This window comes from Heloderma suspectum, chromosome 17, assembly GCF_057233095.1.
Source record: "Heloderma suspectum isolate Gila_16-S chromosome 17, 16-S_ref, whole genome shotgun sequence".
NCBI classification, from domain to species: Eukaryota; Metazoa; Chordata; class Lepidosauria; order Squamata; family Helodermatidae; genus Heloderma; species Heloderma suspectum.
Genome location: NC_139474.1, coordinates 4185685 through 4206276, shown reverse-complemented (window position 1 = coordinate 4206276; position 20592 = coordinate 4185685). Strand labels below are relative to the sequence as shown.

At 50.5% G+C, this 20592-nt stretch overlaps 1 protein-coding gene across 1 annotated transcript; it reads right to left on the bottom strand.

The window, feature by feature from the left end:
- Window positions 1–2844: 2844 nt before the first annotated feature.
- On the bottom strand, window positions 2845–19198 carry LOC146334254 (solute carrier family 22 member 6-B-like). The gene is made up of 10 exons (XM_084823842.1): window positions 18693–19198; window positions 16954–17057; window positions 15705–15859; window positions 14803–14971; window positions 14038–14161; window positions 13181–13293; window positions 10775–10989; window positions 7003–7111; window positions 5246–5449; window positions 2845–4066 (listed from the first exon to the last, which is right to left on the bottom strand). The coding sequence occupies exons 1-10, from the start codon at window positions 19107–19109 to the stop codon at window positions 3982–3984; spliced, it is 1695 nt and encodes a 564-aa protein (XP_084679968.1). The 5' UTR covers window positions 19110–19198; the 3' UTR covers window positions 2845–3981.
- Window positions 19199–20592: the final 1394 nt, after the last annotated feature.

Here is a 20592-nt window from a genome sequence, read left to right as displayed (position 1 = left end):
AGCTGGCCAGCCGCCGTGTGAACACCGTGCTGGACTAGGCGGACCCTTGGCCTGATCCAGCAGGGCTGTTCTGAGGCTCTTTGAAGCTCAAACTGCGCCTGTTTGCAGGCGCTGGGGCAAGGCCCCTTCCCTCAGCGAGTCGCCCTTCTCACTGCTATCGATAGCCTAACCATGCTCGATTTGACCGGAATGGGGGAAACCAGGAAGTACTCAAGGGCAGCACCCACGGCTTCTGGCCTGAGGAGAGCGCGGCCGCAGGCCCGGAGAGCTCTGTAGGGGCGCCTTTGTTTAAATCAAACTTGTTTGCTTGGAAGCGGAGCCTGTTTGAGTGAGTGGGTTGCAGTCCAGCAGCCTTGAACCACGGTGGCAGCGGGGGCTGAATTCTAGACAGAAGAATAAGAAACTGTGAGTCCCAGCTGCTGTTGCTCCTCCTCCTCTTCCTCATCACTTGCTCGGGAGGCGGAGAGTCAGGGAGCAAGGAGGCCGTGGCCTCCCCTGCTCCTCCTCCTCACCACCACTGTTGCCTGGGCCGGAGAGAGAGGCAGGTGAACAAGCAGGTTGCAATGCGGAAGAGGGGGAGCAAGTCCAGGGGACTCTTATCAGCGGGCCCCTGCTGGGGTGTGGGCCCTCGGCAGGTACCCCACCATGCCGACTCTTGACGCCGGTCCTACCTATTCATTTCAGGGACGGGGGGGCATTGCAAAGCGCTGATTGCAGCAGCTGCAATGGGCAAAGCAGTGAAATTGCTGAAGGACAGTTCATCAAGAGATCCATCTCTATTCTCTGTGGTTTTAATAAAGGCAAAGGTGTTTGTTTGTTTTTAATCATGCTACGTGTGTTAATCTGCTCACCACTCAATGATGTCTGAGTTATTACACAACAAGGTTTTGCGAACGGTAACCGTTTAAGTAATCATCGTCGTCTGTACTTCTTGCATTTCTGTTCTCTCTGACAACAGGGTTCACATCTCCCCAACCCCACCCCAGCATGTGTATATAGATCTGCCTATTTGAGGTGAACGTTTCATGCGTCTGATGAAGTCAACAGTTGACTTCCTTGACACCATGTATTTTCTCTGGTTCATAGTGGCAAAATCAAAGATTTTGATGAGCTTGTGACTTGGCAGCTGTGTTCCCCCTCACCCACAAAAAGTCGCAATAAAGTACGCTCTGTGAGGTCTTACATAGAAATTTCACTTTTTATATTTTTAAACATTAAAAAATTACCCTGTGAATGCTAATACACATGGCCCAGTGTTGTTATACCCATAACACAAGGGGGTAATGGCTGAGAAAGCATGCCTTACAACAGCCCTCCAAAGTAGTCCAGTGCTGTTATCTAAAACGCCACTGGGATTTTTTTTTTTTAAGGGAAAAGGGGGAAGCTGTACTGCACAATCCTATGCATCTCAGCTCAGAAATAAGCCTCACTGAGTTCGCTCAGGCTTACTCCAAGGTAAGTGGATTCTTGCACTGAGCAGGGGGCTGGACTCCATGGTCTTATAGGCCCCTTCCAACCCTACTATTCCATGATTCCATGAAGTATGTACAGAATTGCAGCTGTGCAGTTCAATCCCGTATGTTTCTGCTCCGAAGTAAGTCCCACTGAGTACAATAGGACTCACTCCCAAGTAAGCGTGGACAGGATTGCAAGATTATTGTAGGACTTTAGCGTAGCTGTGGCTGGGCAGTATTATGCCTCTGCCCGCAAAAGTATAGAAACAAAGATATGAGTTTATGTTCTCCAGCTTTTTGCGTGTGAATTATAATTATTATTTTAGTTTGTAAACTTCTAAAAATGGTCCTGTCAATGCAAATGCAGTCCACACAATTATTCTCATATTTCAGGCGGGACTGAGCCAGCCCTGTAGTGTAGTCTACTCTTATTATCACATGCTGGTAGCATCTGAGCCAGTATTTGTATAAGATCTAGAATGGCTTGTCGGTTTGAGAGGAGGCACATCAAAAACAGTGGTGCAGCCAGGCAATTTTAGACGGCAGACTTAATGGTATTATGGGGGAACCCTTTAGGTGGTCATGTGCATTACCTCACTTGTTAAACAACTGACAGTTATCTTCTCCCCCCTGCACTGCTGTTCCATACTTTACAACTGCTTCTGCACGCCTGACATGAACAAACAGACAAAAAAACCCAACCAACCGATCAACAGAAAACTCTTTGCCAACCCCAGTTGAAAGAACAAAACACAAAATTCTTGGCATGTGCAGTTTTGCATTTTAAACTCACTTAAATCGCAGCTGCAGGAATAAAAGAAAGTCTGCTTCTGCTGCCCTGATGCGAAACACACTGACTTAGGGATAAGCACCATTTTCTAGTAGAAAAGGATAATATATATTTCAAGAAAAACAAATGGAATGAGCAGGTGTAACTCTGCACATGCCCAGCTGGCCACCCACTGACTATAATTTAAAAGAGGACTAAGAAGAAAGGCTGCTGCAGTGACTCCCATCAGTAGCGGTCCAGGTTCTGATGACCAGGGCTGTTTGCTGCTGACTGGATCACCTCCTGCACCCTGGTTTATTTGGATTATTTGGGGGCCTCTAGGACTGTGGGGATCCCTGGACTTTGGCCCCAAAGTCCAGCCCTTGTTGAAGCACTGATCAACAAGCCTTTTCAGGCAGAGAGAGAACAAGTGACCTTCCCAAAAACACCCACCAATTGCCCTAGTCCAGAATGCTTGACTAGATGGACCCTTGGTCTGATCCAGCATGGCTCTTATGTTCTTATGCCCTGGCTGCCCTGGTTTAGGGCACCAAACTTCTCTACTTCCCAGCTGGAAGTGGCATTCAGAGTTTCCCCGTGAACTCGGCACACCCGCCAAATAACAAAGGCAACCTTTTATTAATTACAGATCAATGAGCACAGGCACCAAATAAATAAGGCTTTAAAACGAGTTCGATAAGCACAGCCCCCCATGTCAAGTTTTAGGTACCCAGACATGCAAGTCGGGAAGGGATGGTGAGTGTGAACCCCCCTGTGAGCTCAACTGCTCCTGTTCCTGGGTGTCTCAAAGGGACCTCCCATTCAGAATTTGTCCCACAGGCAGGCCTCTGCAGAATCCTGGACTCTTTCCCACAGCTTTCCTGCTCAGCCCTCAGTTTTAGGGTCATTAGCACCTGCCCCCCCTCCGTGGTGTAGTGGTTAGGGTGTTGGACTAGGACTGGGGAGTTCCAGGTTCTAGTTCCCACTCAGTCATAAAGCTCACTGGATGAGCTTTGGGCCACTCACTGACTCTCAGCCTAACCTACCTCACAGGGTTGTTGTGAAGATAACACGGCAAGCAGGAGGCTGGAGGAGCCTTGGGAGGAAAGTTGGGATATAAATAAAAATAAAACCAGTCACCCGCATCCCATGAGGGCAAAGTTAATTCCTGTTCATCAGCACTATCCACATCCAGAGCATCCTCCCTGCATTCTACCTGACTAAGCACAGAATGGTGGTTTGGCGACCAAGACGGAGAGCTAATCATGGCAGGGATACTTTCTGACAAGGGCCGTGCACTCGTGTGGTCTGTGTTGTTCAACCATTAAACACACACACACTTACAACACCATAAAACAATGGATAAAAACAGGCAGCAAGAAAAGCATCACAGTTTTGAGAATTAAAAGGCCTGGCAATTTTTTTCAAAAGGTCTTTGCCTGACACTGAAGAGAGAGAAGTCGGTTTCCCTGGAGAGAGAATTCCATAAATGGGATGCCACCACTGCGAAGACCCTCTTCCCAGTCGCCATGTGCCTCAGTTTAGATGGAGGGGCACCAGGAAAGGAGAGCCTCAAGTGATGACCTCAGTAGCACAGACAAGGTGTGATGGAAGCAGGCGTTCCTTCAGGTCCCTTTCCTCTGGCATACGGAACCTTCTGCAGCCTGCAAGGGCTGAATTGCACGGCCCCTCAAAAATTGCACCGTTCTGGCCCAGATGGCCCGGAGAGAGTGTTCCTGAGTTGCATTCATCTGGAGCTCAGAAGCGGGTCGACTGGATGACGTGAACAGTGATCTTCTTTTCTGGCTGCTCCCGAAGGATTGCTTTGGATTTCCATCTGGCTCTAGGAATAGATGGCGTTAAAAGAGCATTAAAAGAAAATAAATCTTGTTGGGAGGAGGAAGAAAGTAAAAGAGCAGACAAAGAAATGCAGCCTTTTTGGAAAGGAAGGGAATGTGAGCAGAATTTGGTCTTTGCTAGGAAGGAAGGAAGTTAAAGTGTGTGTGTGTGTGTGTGTGTGTGTGTGTGAGGGAGGGAGGGAGGGAGGAAATCAATTTAAAACAGATAGGGAAGAGCAGCTAATGGCAAATTGTGAAAATGACAAAAGAGATCAAAGCAACTGCGGTGGTCCCACAGAAGCAGCTGCACAGGGTGAGCAAGATGACACATTTTATTTCGATTAACTACGGTCTGAAGTGCAGAACACAAGGTTCTGAGTCACACAGGACTATTCTTCAGACTGGATGTTTAAGAATACCGCAACAACGCTTGCCAGCACAGCCTGTTTGCAAACAAACAGACTTGCTTCTTCCATCACACAGGCACAAGACAAAGACAGAAAGACGCAAGGGCCTGGCTTAGCAACATCAACAGGCAGCGCAACATTAAATTCTAAGAAGCGCAACAATAAATAAGCTCACGATGGCTGTGGAAAAAAAACCTGTCTGAAAACCTGAAGAGCCACTGCCAGTCTGTGTAAACCAGGGGTCCCCAACCTTTTTCACTGACTGGGCACATTTGGAATTTTGAGGGTGTTGCAGGCACTCTCACAAAATGGCTGCCAGTGGGGCTGCTTGCGCATTCACAAAATGGCTGCCATGGTGGGCATGACTGGTTGCAAAACACTCATTTCCCAGAAGGCAAACCTCTGAGGCTCAAAGAAAAGTAACTCGCTCAAGAACTGAAGTGGGTTCGGAGCCTCAAAACACCAAACCACTGCTTTGAACCCAAATAAAGATGGCGCTGGAAGGCAGCACTTTGCTTTGCAGCATGCCAGCCTCCCAGTGAAAGGAATGGTAAGAAATAATATACAAATCAGGAGGGGCAGGGAGCCAAGGGAGTTGCCCACAGGGACATTGGTGTCTATGGGTGCCATGTTGGAAACCCCAGGTGTAAACAATACCGAGGTAGAATGGACCAATGGTCTGACATGGATAAGGTGGCTTCCTACATATGGCATGAAACCTCTCCCCCACTTACCCACCCCCAGCCAGATTTTGCAATCTGGAGAACAAAGGCCTACCTTTCTTCCACTTGTTCTACAGTGTCCAGCAGTGGCACGTTGAGCATTTCAGGAAGGAATCCGGCGGAAATGCCAGAGAGGATGGGCGTGACGCCAAATATCACCAGTGGCAGGAAAGGCTGGTAGTCGCCCGCCATCAGCACCACCGGGGCCACAATCCCGCCCAAACGTGCCATCACTGTGGTGAAACTGGTGCCTGTTTGCCTGCCAAAAAAGAGGTGCATTAAGATATTGACCAACCGGCCATGTCTCGTGGGCCCTGCTGTCTTGCCCTGCGATGCCTTTGCAGACATCGTGGGATGCTGTCAGGATCCCAATCCTTCAAGCATGCACACGCTGGCAATCTGATATAGGACACCAAAATCAGTGAGACGTCTTTGTTGTAGGAAATCCCACCGCAAAAATGTAACGGTTCCACTCTCCAGAAATCATATAGCTGGTGGTCATAAGCTATAGGCTCTGTGTAATTCCAGAAACATACATACTGTTTGGGGAGAAACCAACCATCTTATTAGTTTAAAACCTGTTGGTAAATATCCCTTTTACTATTTTGGAGTCGTTCTACCAATTGAGGGCGCAATCTTATCAGAATAGGTGGCCGCCTCCGAACTCAGAGGCGACCACCTAGCCAATGCAGGGCAGGAACAGCGCGGAGGGGATCGTCTCCTCCGTGCTTCAGCCGCCCTGCATTTGCAGCTGGACAGCTGATTTTGGCTGCCTAGCTGCAGGAAGTTGGAGCAGCGGGGGGGCGGGGACAGAGGCTGGACAACGCATAGGAAGTGTCGAAAAGGCACTTCTGCCCTCCCCGGCTCACCCCCAGGAACACCCCATTTTTGCTGCTCTTACGAGCGCAGAACACGGGGCCAATCCGCGCTGCCTACGAGGCAGTGCAGGAGGTAGTAGAGGTTGGTTCTCAAGGAACCAACCTATCCTATGGCCATCTAGCCACTGACTAGCAGCCATAGAATTGCGCCCCGAGTCAGTGATAATATTTTAGATACTTTTAAACCTGTTTATTTCTGTTTTACAGGTTCTGTGCAGAATCTCTGCAATTATGAGATACTAGTTGTGATTGGTGATTATATGGGCTGTAATTTGAGTTCATTTTCCCCGCTGATGAAGACCGTCTCGGTCGAAATGCGTATAGGACAGGGGCATTGCAAAATTTGTATAGCCCAGCCCAGTACAGATACCAGTTATCGTAATATGTATGTAGGGCATACTTGAGGACTGTTTATAGATCATTTAACCTTGTTTTTAATTGCATATTAAAATTGTTTGTATATTTAACACACCTGTATATATATCGTTTCCTATAACCTGTACTGTTTGGTGGCTTTTTTGTGTGGTTTAGCCACGTGGGGAACGCCAGAGGGCCAGATGGTGTCCCCAGGACTCAGGGCCGGCCCTACCATTAGGGAAAGCAAGCTGGATGCTTCAGGCAGCAGATGCTGGGCATCAAGGCGTTGGGAATAAAAGCGATGCACCAAGCCGCCTGCCCTAGGCCTGCCTTGCACTCTGTAAGCTGCCCTGCTGCCCTCAGGGTCAGGTGTGGCGGGGATGCTACCCTATCTCCAGTGCTGAAGAAAGATTCAATTGCCAGTCCAGTCACTTTTTGTGCCTGGGATGGGAGGGGGCCCCGTCGTGTGCTTTGCTTCGGGCAGTAAAATGACTGGGGCCGGCCCTGCTAGGGGGCCCCAATTTAGCCCCTGGGCCTGAGGTACCCAATCCCTGTCCTTGCCCAACGCTGAGCTTACCGGATGACGGTTGGGAAGAGCTCCCCCCCGTAGAGATAGAGGCACATGGAAGAGGCTGCCAGACACCCTTTCCCCAGCACCACAAAGGCCAGCCGCACCATCAGCATCTCTAGGAGCAAAGAGGGAAGGAAAAACGATCGCAGTTAAGGGGAGAGTGCCTGTACTGGCTCCCAAACTCGTCCCTGAGGGGACCACAGCGGAGTGGCAGAACAGCTGCTTTGCAAGCAGAAGGCTCCAGGTTCAGTCCCCCGGCAGCATCTCCAGTTACAAAGGATCATGTAGCAGGGGGTGGGAAAGACGCATGTGCAAGAGGATGTGCAAAATGCAGCAGCCAGCTTGATAACTGGGACCAGAAGGTCTGAGCATATAACAGCAATTCTGGCCTGCTTTGCATTGGCTGCCTGTATGTTTCCAAGCCCGATTCAAGGTGCTGCTTTTAACCCATAAAGCCTTACATGGCTCAGGACTGCAAAACCTGACAGAGTGCCTCTCCTGACATGAACCTACCTGGACGCTACAATCAACATCTGAGGCCTTCCTCCGAGCACCTCCTCAGAGGGAGACTTGGAAGGCAGCAACAAGGGACAGGACCTTCTCAGTGGTGGCCCCCAATTGTGCAACAACCTCCCTACCGAGGCCCGCCTGGCACCAACACTGTCATCTTTTCAGCACCAGGTTAAGACTGCCCTCTACTCCCAGGCATGTAATGGCATAGGATTGGGCACTTATATCAGCTGTCTTGAACAGGTCTAGTATCTTATTGAAATGGTTCTGAGCTGTTTATTTATTTTATTTATTTATTTATTTATTTATTTATTTCTATACCGCCCAATAGCCGAAGCTCTCTGGGCGGTTCACAAAAACTAAAACCAAACAACACACAATAAAACAATTTAAAATATATAGAACATTAAAACCACAATATAACAATACAACCACAATAAAACCTAGCAGCAGTACAGGAGTTTAAAATACAGATTTAAAACAGCAAAGATAAAAATTTAGAAAGCTAAAATGCCTGGGAAAATAAAAAGGTCTTCACCTGGCGCCGAAAGGAGTACAATGTAGGCGCCAGGCGAACCTCACTAGGGAGCTCATTCCAGAGCCGGGGTGCCACAACAGAAAAAGCCCTCCTCCTAGTAGCCACCCGCCTCACTTCCTTTGGCAGGGGCTCACGGAGAAGGGCCGCTGCTGATGATCTTAAGGTCCGGGCAGGCACATATGGGAGGAGGCGATCCTTCAGGTAACCTGGCCCCAAGCCGTTAAGGGCTTTGAATGTTAACACCAGCACTTTGAATCGGGCCCGGAAATGGACCGGCAGCCAGTGCAGCTGGAAAAGTACTGGCATAATATGAGCTCGCAGGCCAGTCCCTGTTAACAATCTTGCTGCCCTATTTTGGACCAGCTGAAGTTTCCGGACCGTTTTCAAAGGCAGCCCCACGTATAACGCATTGCAGTAATCCAGACGAGAAGTTATCAGAGCATGGATAACTGTAGCTAGGCTATCTCTGTCCAGATAAGGGCGTAGTTGGTATACCAGCCTAAGCTGATAAAAAGTGCTCCGTGCCACTGAGTTCACCTGTGCCTCAAGTGACAGTTCTGTTTAAATTGTTTGCCATTTTGTTTGTTGAAAATTTTACACTGCATTTTATTATCTTGTATCTGTGGTTTGTAATTTTTGTGGATTGTTGTGAACTTCCCAGACAGCTTCGGCAAATGGGCAGTATAGAAACAACAAGAACAAGACCCTTCTCTGCCTGAGACCCTGGAGAACCACTGAGCTGGATGGACAAATAGTCTGATCTACTCTAATGCAGCTTCTTACATGGGGAGGGACAATACCTTAGGGGTAGAGAGTTTGCCTTGCATGGAGAAGGTTCCAGGTTTGATCCCTGGCAGCATCTTCAGGTAGGGCTGGGAAAGTTCCCTGTCTGAGACCCTGGAGAGCTGCTGCCACTCAGTAGATAGACAGTACTGAGCTAGATTGACCAGTGGCCTGACATGATATAAAGCAGCTTTCTGTGTTCTTGTTTAAATCAGCCCTTTGATTCAGAACCATGAGGACTGGAATCTTGCTTATTTTTAGGGGAAGAGCCATAGCTCTGTGGTAAAGGCCCAGCTTTGCATGCAAACGGTCCCCGGTTCGATCGCTGACTTCTCTGGGTGGGGCTAGGAAAGAATCCAAACCCTGGAAGATGCTACCAGGAGGAGCAGAGAATCCGAAGCTAGACGGGCCAATGGACTGACTCGGTATAAGGCAGACGCTGGCTTGATGATGCAGAATTGTTCAAGCTGAAGGAGTTATCCAAATGTGCACTGATTTGCAGTATCCCGCTGCAACGTGGAACTACGGCACTCCTGGTCACGTTTTCAAAATACTCCCTCGGGTCACAAGGCTGGAAACGTTTTGTCCCAGATTAAGAGCTTGCACAATAGGGGTATGTGACGGGGGGGAAATAATTTTCTTACCCAACTTGTTTTCAGCTTTAGAGACCACATTACTTTCAGGATTCATTCATTTGTGAAAATCCCATGGGGGGGTATTCATTCATCACAAGCGCATTCGTTTAGCGCAGACTTACCCCAACCTGGTGCTTTCCAGATGTGTTGGACAACAACTCCATTTGCCACGCTGGAGGGGGATTGTAGGAGCTGTATCCCCAACACAGCTGAAGGGCGCCAGGCTGGTTTAGTGATTCATGAGCCCCCCCCCCCCCGCCCCCCACGCACACACCCTTGCTTCAAGTGGATTTTTATTTTGCAGTTAACTGTGGCTATGCAACATCTCTCAGAGGCTGCCTCCTGGCACTATTTGATTTACCCGCAATGCCCTGGACGCCACGTTATTTCAGAACATTTTGTGAAGAAAGAAATGGTTGCTCCTAGGGGGAAGAAATGGCAGCTCCCAGGGGGAAGAAATGGCAGCTCCCACAGACACCCACAATTCTTTTTGTAGCAGCCACAACTGTGGGTAAATAACATGGTGACCGCCAAGAGGCAGCCACTGACGAGACCTCCGTGGTCCACTGGAGCAGGTAAGCATCCTCCAAACTGCATGGATAAGGAACAAATGGGATTCAGACCCATTCTCACAAATACATGGGATTCATCTCCATTAGTTCTGCTCTGCATTTGTTTCAGAACGATTCAAAACCGAACCAAGAGGCCTCCAACTGGTTTACCTTTTCTTATGTTCCAAAATGAATGCACCCCCTGCCTTTATCACACCCTCTGATTGGGGACACATGGGATACCCCCGGCCGCCTCCTCCAAGCCAGATCTCTGTTCCTTGGTCGGCGTAGGGTGAGGAAACGGAGCAGTGCTGGCTCCAGGTTTTGGAGGGCCTTTGGGCAAGTCCCCCTCGGTGGGCCCTCTCCTCCCTCAGTGAGTCCACCTTCTCACCGCCATTGTCACCAGTTGCTCTTCATCCTATTTCTCATCTTTGCTGTCGCTTGCTTGCTTGACAGGCAGAGAACCAGGGAGCAAGTAGGCAGTCCACTGCTTCTCCTTGGTCTGGGCCAGAGCAAGTCGGGTGAACAAGCTGGTTGCAATGGAGAAGCGGAGGAGCACCTCCAGGGGGTTCTTGTCAGTGGGCCCCTGCAGGGGTGCCCCACCATGCCGACCCTTGACACCGTCCCTGAAACCACTCGGCTTTCAGATGCCTCTGCTGCCCCTGTTCTGGAAGAGATACAGATGTGACTCCTGCTCAACAAACCCTTCAGGGGCTCAGTATTGAAGAGGGGGCATCCATCTCCCAGAAGTTGCTTCTTACCAGGGGGCACAGGGAGGCTGAGCAAGAGGAAGGTTCCGGCAAGGACGAGGGATACAGCTTGAATGATGCGCCGGCCAAAGTAATTGAGCATCACGGCAGATGCCATCTTGGCCAGCAGATCGATCGCCCCAAAGAAGAGCTGCACCAGGAAGATGTTGAGGCCAAACATCGAGAGATCCATGGAGAGACCGAAGTATGCCATGTTCATGGAGAAGCTGAGGGGGCGAAAGGGACTGGTCAGGGGTGGCGGGGACGGGGGGAGGAAGGACGCCCAAGGGGCAAGCAGGATGGCTGCAACCGTTCAGTTCGCTCCTCACCCTGAGGTGAAGACTCTTGTTTAGAGCTGGGGTGGGGAACCGCAGGCCGGGGAGCCAAATCTGGCTCTCTGGGCCACACCCCCTCCCCCTGACTCCACCCCCTTTCCTCCAACCACCAATCATTGGGTGGTTTCCCAGCGTTTGCACATTTCCCCCCCATTCTACAAGGTTGAAATGCCTCTCCTAAGTTACTGGCAATGACAGCTTTAAGCTAAAGTATTTTGGGAATTTTGGCTCCACCCCTGTTGCCTTTGGCCCTGCGCACCACTGGAATGCAGCCCCCGAGAGTTTCTCTGAAATGGCATCTGGCTGTCAGGCTGAAAGAGATTGCTCCCCCCCCCCCCCGGCTACCCTGGTTAGACAAACATTGATCCTCCTCATGTCCCCAGTAGCCAGTGCTTGTGCCCTTAGAGGAGCCTTAGCTCAGTGGGACAGAGCACATGCTTGGCCTGAAGAAGGTTCCCACTTCAATCCCCGGCTTCTCCAGGCAGGGCGAGGAAAAGAATCCTGCCTGAAACCCTGGAGAGCTGCCAGTCAGTGTCGACAATACTGGGCTGGATGGACCCAGGGTCTGGCTCAGTCAAAGGCACCTTCCAATGTTCCTAGGTTTGGCGGGCCCCGAGAAATAAAACTGTGCAAAAGCTGGGAAACCAACCAATGATACGTGATTGGAGGGAAGGGGAAGGGGGTGGGCCCAGATTGGGACACTGAAAGGGCTGGATTTGACCCCCGGGCCTGGGGCAGTGCAACACTGGTATAAAGTCTGTGACCAAATGAAGACTTGGTGTTTTGAACATCGAACTAGTTTTTTCTCTCTCCTGCCTTTTGCTCAGTGCTGCCGTCCACCAGTCTGATGAAGAGGTCTGGAGAACTCAAGAGCTTGTGCACTATTTTGCAGTGTTTCACAGCATCCACCTTCCAGAGGCTCACTATTATTATCATCATTAAAAACATCAGAACAGCCCTGCTGGATCAGACCAAGGGCCCTTCTAGTCCAGCATTCTGTTCACACAGTGGTCAACCAGCTGCCCACAGGAAACCCACAAGCAGGACAGGAGTGCAGCAGCACCCTCCTGCCTACGTTCCCCAGCAACAGGCGTACGTAGGCTCACTGCCTCTGGTATTGGAGGTAGCACAGAGCCATCAAGACTAGTAGCCACTGATAGCCTTCTCCTCCAGGAATGTGTCCAACCCTCTTTTAAAGCCATCCAAATTGGTGGCCATCATCATTGCATCCTGCGGTAGCAAATTCCATAGTTTAACTCTGCGCTGCGTGAAGAAGCTCTTCCTTTTATCTGTCCTGAATCTCCCACCAATCCGCTTCATGGGAGGACCCCGTTGGGTTCTAGTATTTTGAGACAGGGAGGAAAATGTCTCCCTCTCCACTTTCTCCACACCAGGCATAATTTCGTACACCTCTGTCCTGTCTCCCCCGACCCTCCTTTTTTCCAAGCTAAACAATCCCAGCTGTTGTAAACGTCTCTCATAGGGGACATGCTCCAGCCCCTTGATCATTTCATAGAATCATATCATAGAATAGTAGGGTTGGAAGGGACCTATAAGACCATTGAGTCCAACCCCCTGCTCAATGCAGGAATCCAAGTCAGAGCATCCCCGACAGGTGGCTGTCCAGCCTCGTCTTGAATGCCTCCAGTGGGGGAGAGCCCGCCACCCCCCTAGGCCATCGATTCCATTGTCGTATTGCTCTAACAGTCAGGACATTTCTCCTGATGTTCAGCCGGAATCTGGCTTCCTGTCACTTGAGCCCATTCTTCCATGTCCTGCACTCTGGGAGGATCGAGAAGAGATCCTGGCCTTCCGCTCTGTGACAACCTTTCAAGTCCTTGAAGAGCGCTATCCTGTCTCCCCTCGGTCTTCTCTTCTCAAGGCTAAACAGGCCCAGTTCTTTCAGTCTCTCCTCATAGGGCTTTGTTTCCTATTTGAGTTGCTTTCTTCTGGAACTTTATTATAACTTCATTATTACTCAGTATTATTATTGTTGTTGTTATTAGTCTCCCTTTCCTTCTATGTCTTCCCTATCCCCTCTTTTTTCTTTGTCCCAACACATTCTCTGACCCTCCTGGAGTACCTGATGAACATGAGGCAGCAGCTGATGCGTCTCAGGCCCGGAGTGCGAAAGAGGTCCAGGCAGGAGTGGGTGCCCCTCCCTGGGGAATTGCTCCCTGGTTGTGTCTCCAACATCTAGGGAGGAACAGAAGGCATGGAAACCCAAAGCAACAGGGGAGAAGGACATTAGGGGGTGGGGTGGGGTGGGATGCTGACATGTGCACACAGACTTTGCTCCGTGATGTACCAGTCCTCTGCACACATTAGGAAGGGCACCTTTACCAGTGGAGGCTGGTGGCTCCAAGTCAGTGGGGCAGTGAATCACTCCGGGTTTCAGTCAGAACTGTAAAGGAGTGATCCAAGGAGTGGAAGCATCTTGGATAGCTCCTTTAGAGTTCTGACTGCAGCCACCAGCCTCCACAGAATCCATTTCTGAATACCAGACATCGTGTCCATACCAGGATTCTGGAAAATCTGGCCTTCCCATGAACGAACTGTGTATTGCCTCCTGAAAGCAAAACTGGCTCAGCAAACCACAACTGGTTTGTTTAGCACACGGTCTGAACCCGGGGATCCTGGCTTCTTGCTCCCAAACAAGCCAGGATGCAGAAATCAGGAACAAACCCTGGTTTATGATCCTGGCTTATAAAATAGAGCAACAAGCCAGGATTCCCTTATAAAAATGGAGCAACAAGCAAGGAAGCACCTTGGAGAGCTCCTTGAGAGTTCTAATTGGTTCTGACGGAAACCCAGAGCGGATTCACCACCCCACTGACTCGGAGCCAGCAGCCTCCACTGACCTGTACCCACCTGCCATCCCAACCCTTGGAGATAGCCACGGTGCGGGTAGAGATTGCTGGGGCGGGCAGCTTCACTCACCTCCAGGACCACCGCCTCTCCTGCAGCTGCCTTCCCATTGATCCTGGCCACGAGTTTGAGGTTGCGCAGGGCGGCCTCGCGCTCATTGTTCATCAGGAGCCAGCGTGCCGATTCCGGGAGCCACCTGAGGAGGGATTCCTCCTTTTGTTTGAAACTGGCCGGTAATTTACTCATGTTCTTTGTCACATTTCTACTCCATCCTTCCTCCAAGGAGATTGGGGCTGCGCACATGGTTTCTCACACACCCCGCTTGGTCCTCACAACAGCTCTGTGAGGTAGGACAGGCTGAAGATGGTGACTGGCTGTGGGGTAGTGCAGTGGAGGCTGGTGGCTCCAATTTCGGTGGGGCTGCGAATCCATCCAGGTCTCAGTCAGAAGCAACCAGAACTCTGAAGGCGTTATCTAGGGTGCTGAGCCCTATCCCCAAAACAGGCTCAGCACCTTGTAGAGCTCCTTTAGAGTTCTGACTGGTTCTGACTGAAACCCAGAGCAGATTCTCTGTGGAACAACTTAGAGAGCTCCTTTAGAGTTCTGACTGGTTCCGACTGAAACCTGGAATGGATATACAGCCCCACCAAAATTGGAGCCATCAGCCTCCACTAACTACTGAAATTCAGAAAGCTGGGCTGGGGGTATAAATCAGGGTGAACTGGCGGTGGAGGGACTATTGGGCTCAGCTCAGTTCTGGTACTCAGAAGAAATAGAGGATCCTTCACTCTCCCCCTGACTCCACTGCAGCCAAGGCAGCTGGGGCTGGAGACTCACCAGGAATAGGCAAAGAAGCAGAAGAATGGGGCGGAGATGGCCAGCTGCAGCCAGCGCCAGTCGCGAATGCCATAGGCCAGGCCCGCCAGGAGGACCTGCCCAGCCGTGCTGCAGTAGCTCTGTATGGCCACAACCATCGCCCGGTATTTGGTGGGCACCCACTCCAGACCTGAAGCGGGGGGAGAGGAAAAGCGATTCTGAGTTCAATCCCTAGCAACATCTCCACTTAAAAACAATCAGGGTGCAGGTGATGGGAAGGGGCCTTCTCTGCCAGACATCCTGGAGAGCCGCTGCCAGCCAGAGTGGACAAATAGCCTGACCTGATCGAAGGCTACTTCCCATGTTCCGGGGAACAAGCCTTGCTGGGGGGCGGAGCACCTCCTTTGCCTGCAGAAGGTCCCCAGGTCAACCCCCAGCATCTCCAGGTAGCCCATGATGGGAAAGAGTCAAGGCCCTTCTCTGCCTGAGACCCTGGGGAGCCACTGCCAGTTACGGATCATACTGGGCATGCTAGACACATGTTCTAACATGGTTTTCTAGCTTCCTATAGAAGGGACCATTGTTCACTAGTCGAACCTGTGCTTTGCATTCCAAAGGTCCCTAGTTCAATCCCTGGCATCTCCACTTAAAAGGGAGCAGGTGACGGGGAGGTCCCTTCTTTGCCCAAGACCCTGGGGAGCCGCTGCCAGTCAGAGCAGACAATACTGGGTATGAGGGACACGTGTTCTCTAGCTTCCTAGAGAAGGGACAACTGTTCACTGATCAGATGTGTTGATCAGGTTGCTCACCCCTGCTTTAAATCAGACAGTCACCCTGTCTCATCCCCCACCCTCACCCTCTTCACCAACATCGCTCCCAGGTTGTCTCCAGGGCACAATCTTCCTAGCACGAGAGACACTCACTGAGGCAGATGTAGTTCAGCAGGAACCCGGAGATGCCCACGCCGCTCAGGAAGCGAAAGATGCAGTAGGTGACGAAGTTGGCTGAGAAGGCCGCTCCAGTCCCCATGGCAGCGATCAGCAGCAGCGACCAGATGAGAATCAGTCGGCGTCCATACCTACATGGCCAAGGTGACCCTAATGAGCCCTGGAAAATGTCACGTGGGGAATCTGCTCTGGGGCTGCCCACGAATCAATGCTCTTGCCTTCATAGTTTATTCAGTGACCACCAAACCCCTCCAGCGACAAATTGCCAATCAGCTTCAGGGGTTCCAGCTGATGGCAGGTGGGGACCAAGATTGCCAAACCAAACACGTTTCTGTGAGACCTCATCATCGATATCAGACTAAGCAGCAAGCAATGCAGGGCTCCTGTAGGTTTCCCGTTGCCTAGCTATCAGTGCCCAGCAGCGTGGTGTTGCAGGAACACAGCCCTGGCACTTTTTTTTTAGCAGGGATGCTGACAACACCTGCCATCCCATCAGACTTCCCTGTCCCCTCTGAGCTTAGCTGCAATCCTCACCGTAGCTGGAGAGAAATGAATTTTCCCAGCAACAGTATATTGGGGCTGGTCACACAACATGCTAACCCACACCCAGTGGTCAAGTGGGGGGGGGTTAACTGTGGGTTGTTTAACCATGGGGTACTGTGTTTCCTGAACGCAACACGTTTTCCGTGGGGTGGCTTGTTAACCACCCTGAACAACCCACCGATAAACCATGGCTTCTCAAGGTGGCTTGTTCGAGAAAAATTGGCCACACCACATGTTTAACAAGCCACCTGGGCTGCGTTCAGACAACAAGATAACCCGCGGCTCAAAACAACCCACAACTCAACCACTGAGTGCGTGTTAGCGTGTTGTGTGAACAGCCCCATTGTTCCCTGCTGCTATGGGGTGGTTTGGTCTTGAATGGGCAGTTCAGATCCATTCACTTCACAAAAGACCTGCTTCTGATGGAGATCAAAAATGCTAGAACGGGTTTGTTGGTGTGGATCCATACGGCTGCCTGAATGCTTGGACCCTCCTTGGCTCTGGGAATAGTCATGAGGAGCGCCTGCACTTCCAAATGACCAGCACGGTTGTGAGTGGGGTAAAGCATCTTTGAGTAAAACAGGATTACTCAAGCCAGCGGAGGCAGAGGGGGAGATTAGCTTTTGGGGTGGTGGACTGCCCAGCTGGAGAACAGGCGAGGGCAGGCGGTCCGGCTCCTTACCTGTCCGAGAGGTCACCGAAGACAAAGGCTCCCACCAGGACGCCCCCCATAAACAGGGACTGTGCCAGGCTCTTGAGAGGTTGCAGATTACATACCAGATCCCACTGCAGGTGACAGAGAGTGAAGGAGACAGTGTTGGCAGGGAAGCCTCAGGGAGGGAGGGAAAGACTCATCAGGCAGCCTCAAGCCAGTTGTAGTCTCTCCACCTGACCTACCTTGAAAGGGTGTTGTGAGGACCACATTGGGGAAGAGGAGAGAACCATGTATACCACCTTGGGTTCCTTGGACAAGGGCAGGGTACAAATGAGACAGAAATGAATAGAGACCATCGGGGGAACAGCAGTTGAGCTGGTTCTTGAGGGAAATGTGGAATGGAGGAGGAGATGCTCAAAAGAAGAGGTTGTCCCCCTTTGGTTTGCAGTAGTCACCTCTGGCCATCCTGGCTCATTTCAAGGCAGCCACCAGCTGGCTTACCAGGCTGCCTGGGCATCTGACAATGCAATGTCAGATGCCATTTTTTAAGCTGCCCTGAGTGCCATTTTTTGGTAGAAAGGCGGCGTATAAATCAAGTAAGTAAATAAATAAAATGTCCTCCCTGCCTGTTTCTACTCAGCATCACCACCGTCCACCTCACTTTCCATCCCATAATGGTTTGAGAGCACCCATGTTCACCATTCAGAATGGGATCTTCTGTTCTCATTGTGTTCGGGAGCGGGGCCAGACAGAGCGCCAGACTACAACCAGGGAGACCTGGGTTCGAATCCCCCTGCAACCAGGAAGCTCGCAGGGTGACCCTGAGCCAGTCTCTTTCTCTCAGCCTACCTCACAGGGTTGTTGTGAGTATAAAAAGAGAATGGGGGAGAGAGCAATGTATGCTGCCCTGTGCTCTTTGGAGGAAGGACGGGATAAAAATATAATAAACAGAACCACATAAAAAGACTCAAGTAGGAGGGTTTACCCAGCTGGTTTGGTCTGGGCAAGGAAAATCTCCAGTGGCCCCCAGAAGGAGCATTGCTACATCTGAGCCTGTGAGGTTACAGCCCTGAATCTTTTACCCAGAGCCCTGAGTATTCATTGGTGCCAACGCAAAGCTTTTTCCTAGGCTGAATTGCCATGGGAGGGCAGTGACAGCTGGTGACCACCAAGGCTGTGGGGGGATCTCTGCCACCAGTGGGTACAGGACAGCCAGGGGGTCACTGCCCCATTTCCCCCAGATATAGAGCCACCTCTGTGCAAGGGGCAATTTTTAAGGGGGATTACAACGGGGCAGGAAAGGGTTAATGCTCCCTTCCCACATGGCGCAAGACCTCCTAACACACCCCAGCATGGGAATTCAGCGTGGGGAAAAACCTCCCTTTGGTGCCAAGGGAAACTTTTCTTCTAAGCTTTACTGGAGGGGGGCGGTGTGCTCGTAAGGGCTTGTGAAAAAACTGACCAGCCGCTCTTCTTTGTGAATTTTGTTCACGCCTGTTCACAGCTATTGCAAATTAATTATACTCGAAGAGGAACTAGTGATTTAGGATGAAGGTGCAAATTAATTAAAGGATTGATTTGATTTGTCATGGTTTGGGTGGGAACCGCATTGGCATGGTGAAGCTTCAGTCAATCCTAGGAATTCTTTCTAAATTTGCAGATATAGCTATAAATCAGCATATGCACGTTTTATGCAGATTAGTCTCCTACGGACCTCACCCCCAAATCTTTGGTGCCTAGCAGTGGTCCTAGTCCCTAGTCCATACCTCCGTGACGATGGTGGAGCTGAAGGTGCTGTGGTCGTACTGCCAACCATCACGACATGGCTCCACCTCAGCGTTCCCGTCCTTGTCCAGGGAGCTGTTGGGGCCAGCAGCCGGCCAGAGGGCAAAGTGCTGGCAACCGTCCGGCCGCAGGGCCTGGTCCAAAGGCACCGGTTGCCTGTGGTGGGAGCCGTTAGCCAGAGGCGGCAAACGGCACTGGTGCTCCGGGGAGGCAGCACTGAAGTTTTGCACCAGGTTGTGGCTGGCCAGGAGCAGGACCGGCAAGGAAAGCAGGAGCACAGAGAAGAGCTGGAAGGTCCCCATGCTGCCCACTTCCTCCAGCAGGTCCCCAAAGGGGATGGTGGCCACAGGGCCCCCAGGGCAGAGGGAGAGGCGGCGTTGGCCTTTCACAGGAGACATCGTTGACCAGCCAGGATTTTTTACCTTTGTCCCGGGTATAGCATCCCCTTTTATGCCCAAGGAGAGGAAGACGTTGGGGGGTGGGGCGGGAAGATGGGTTAATCAGTGACTGTAAGCAGCCCGGTCAGAGGGAGCTCAGGGTGACCAGGGTCCCCCTTTCCATGGGAGGTGGACGCGGGAAGCCAGTGGGAAGGCAGGCAAAGGAAAGCTCGAGACCACGACGGCGGGTGTGTGCATACACATTGCCACAACTGGAAAGTAGTTTCATGTTGTCGTCGTAATATTGCTAACAATAATGTTTACTTTCATGATTAACGCAATTCATCGCAATATGCAAAATTACAAGAGCCTTCATTTCGCAAGAAAGAAAACTAGGTGCACATTCACACATTAGCCTTAAAAGTGCAAATAAAAATCCAATGCACTACAAACATGACTTGACAATGCATTCTTTTTGTGTTGGTCATAAAACAGATAGTTCTTCTCCATCCCCTAATATCTTCTAGCAAGGACAAAATCCTCACTGGGTCTCATGCTGTAGCCACCTTGGGCTGAAGTCAGCAAACAGGTCATTTCAAGGCCATAGATCGTCTTTTAACACAATCCCCTTAAAAAAAACACCCAGCACACATTTTTTAGGATGATATGGGAATCTACTTCCCCGTATTGTTTTAATTTGGGGAAGGGATGGGGAGGAAAGGTTTCCTGTATGTTTGCTCAGTTGTACTGAAAGAGTTGGCCCGAAACATTTTGTTTTGGATCATTTTGTTTGGAACAGCGATCCCCACCCCGAAAAGTCAAGTTACATAGTCCCCAAAGCTGGCCAAGTTGTGTTGGCACCTGAAGCCGAAAATCCCACAAGTCTCTCTTCTTGAGAGTAAAAATACAATAATAAATAAACTATTTCCTTCCCTTTCAAACACTCAGAACCAGTTACCTGCCTAATGGTAGAGCTGGCCCTGTGCAGCAAGTGTGACCAGAAATGTAGACTGGGATCTACTAGCACATCTCTGTGTGATTCGTGGTAGATCGGCAAGGGTTTTGCACCCCAAATTTCTTAATAATAGCAACAACAACAAGGCTACACACACACACACACACACACACACCCCACAATGACACACCCTATGGTTAGGCTGCTAAGATAAAGGAAACCAGCAATGGATTTCTGGTTGAGAAAGCTATGAACTCAGTTCTGGGACCATTTCTTAATTCTAAGTTCATGACGTTCCTTTGACGCTATTTTAAACCTGACTCTGGTTTGTGGAACTTGGGGCTCGAGTTTAGATCCTCCAAGGCTGAAGTCTGGCCATTCCTGCTGTACAACATGTGTGTGGGGCGTATTGTTTAATTTAGGACCCCCGTTTATTATATTTCTGTTTATTTGATGTATACCCTGCCTTTCCACCACAAAAATGGCACTCCAGGCAAATGGCAATAAGAACCAAAAATATTAAAATACACCCTCAGTTAAACAAATACA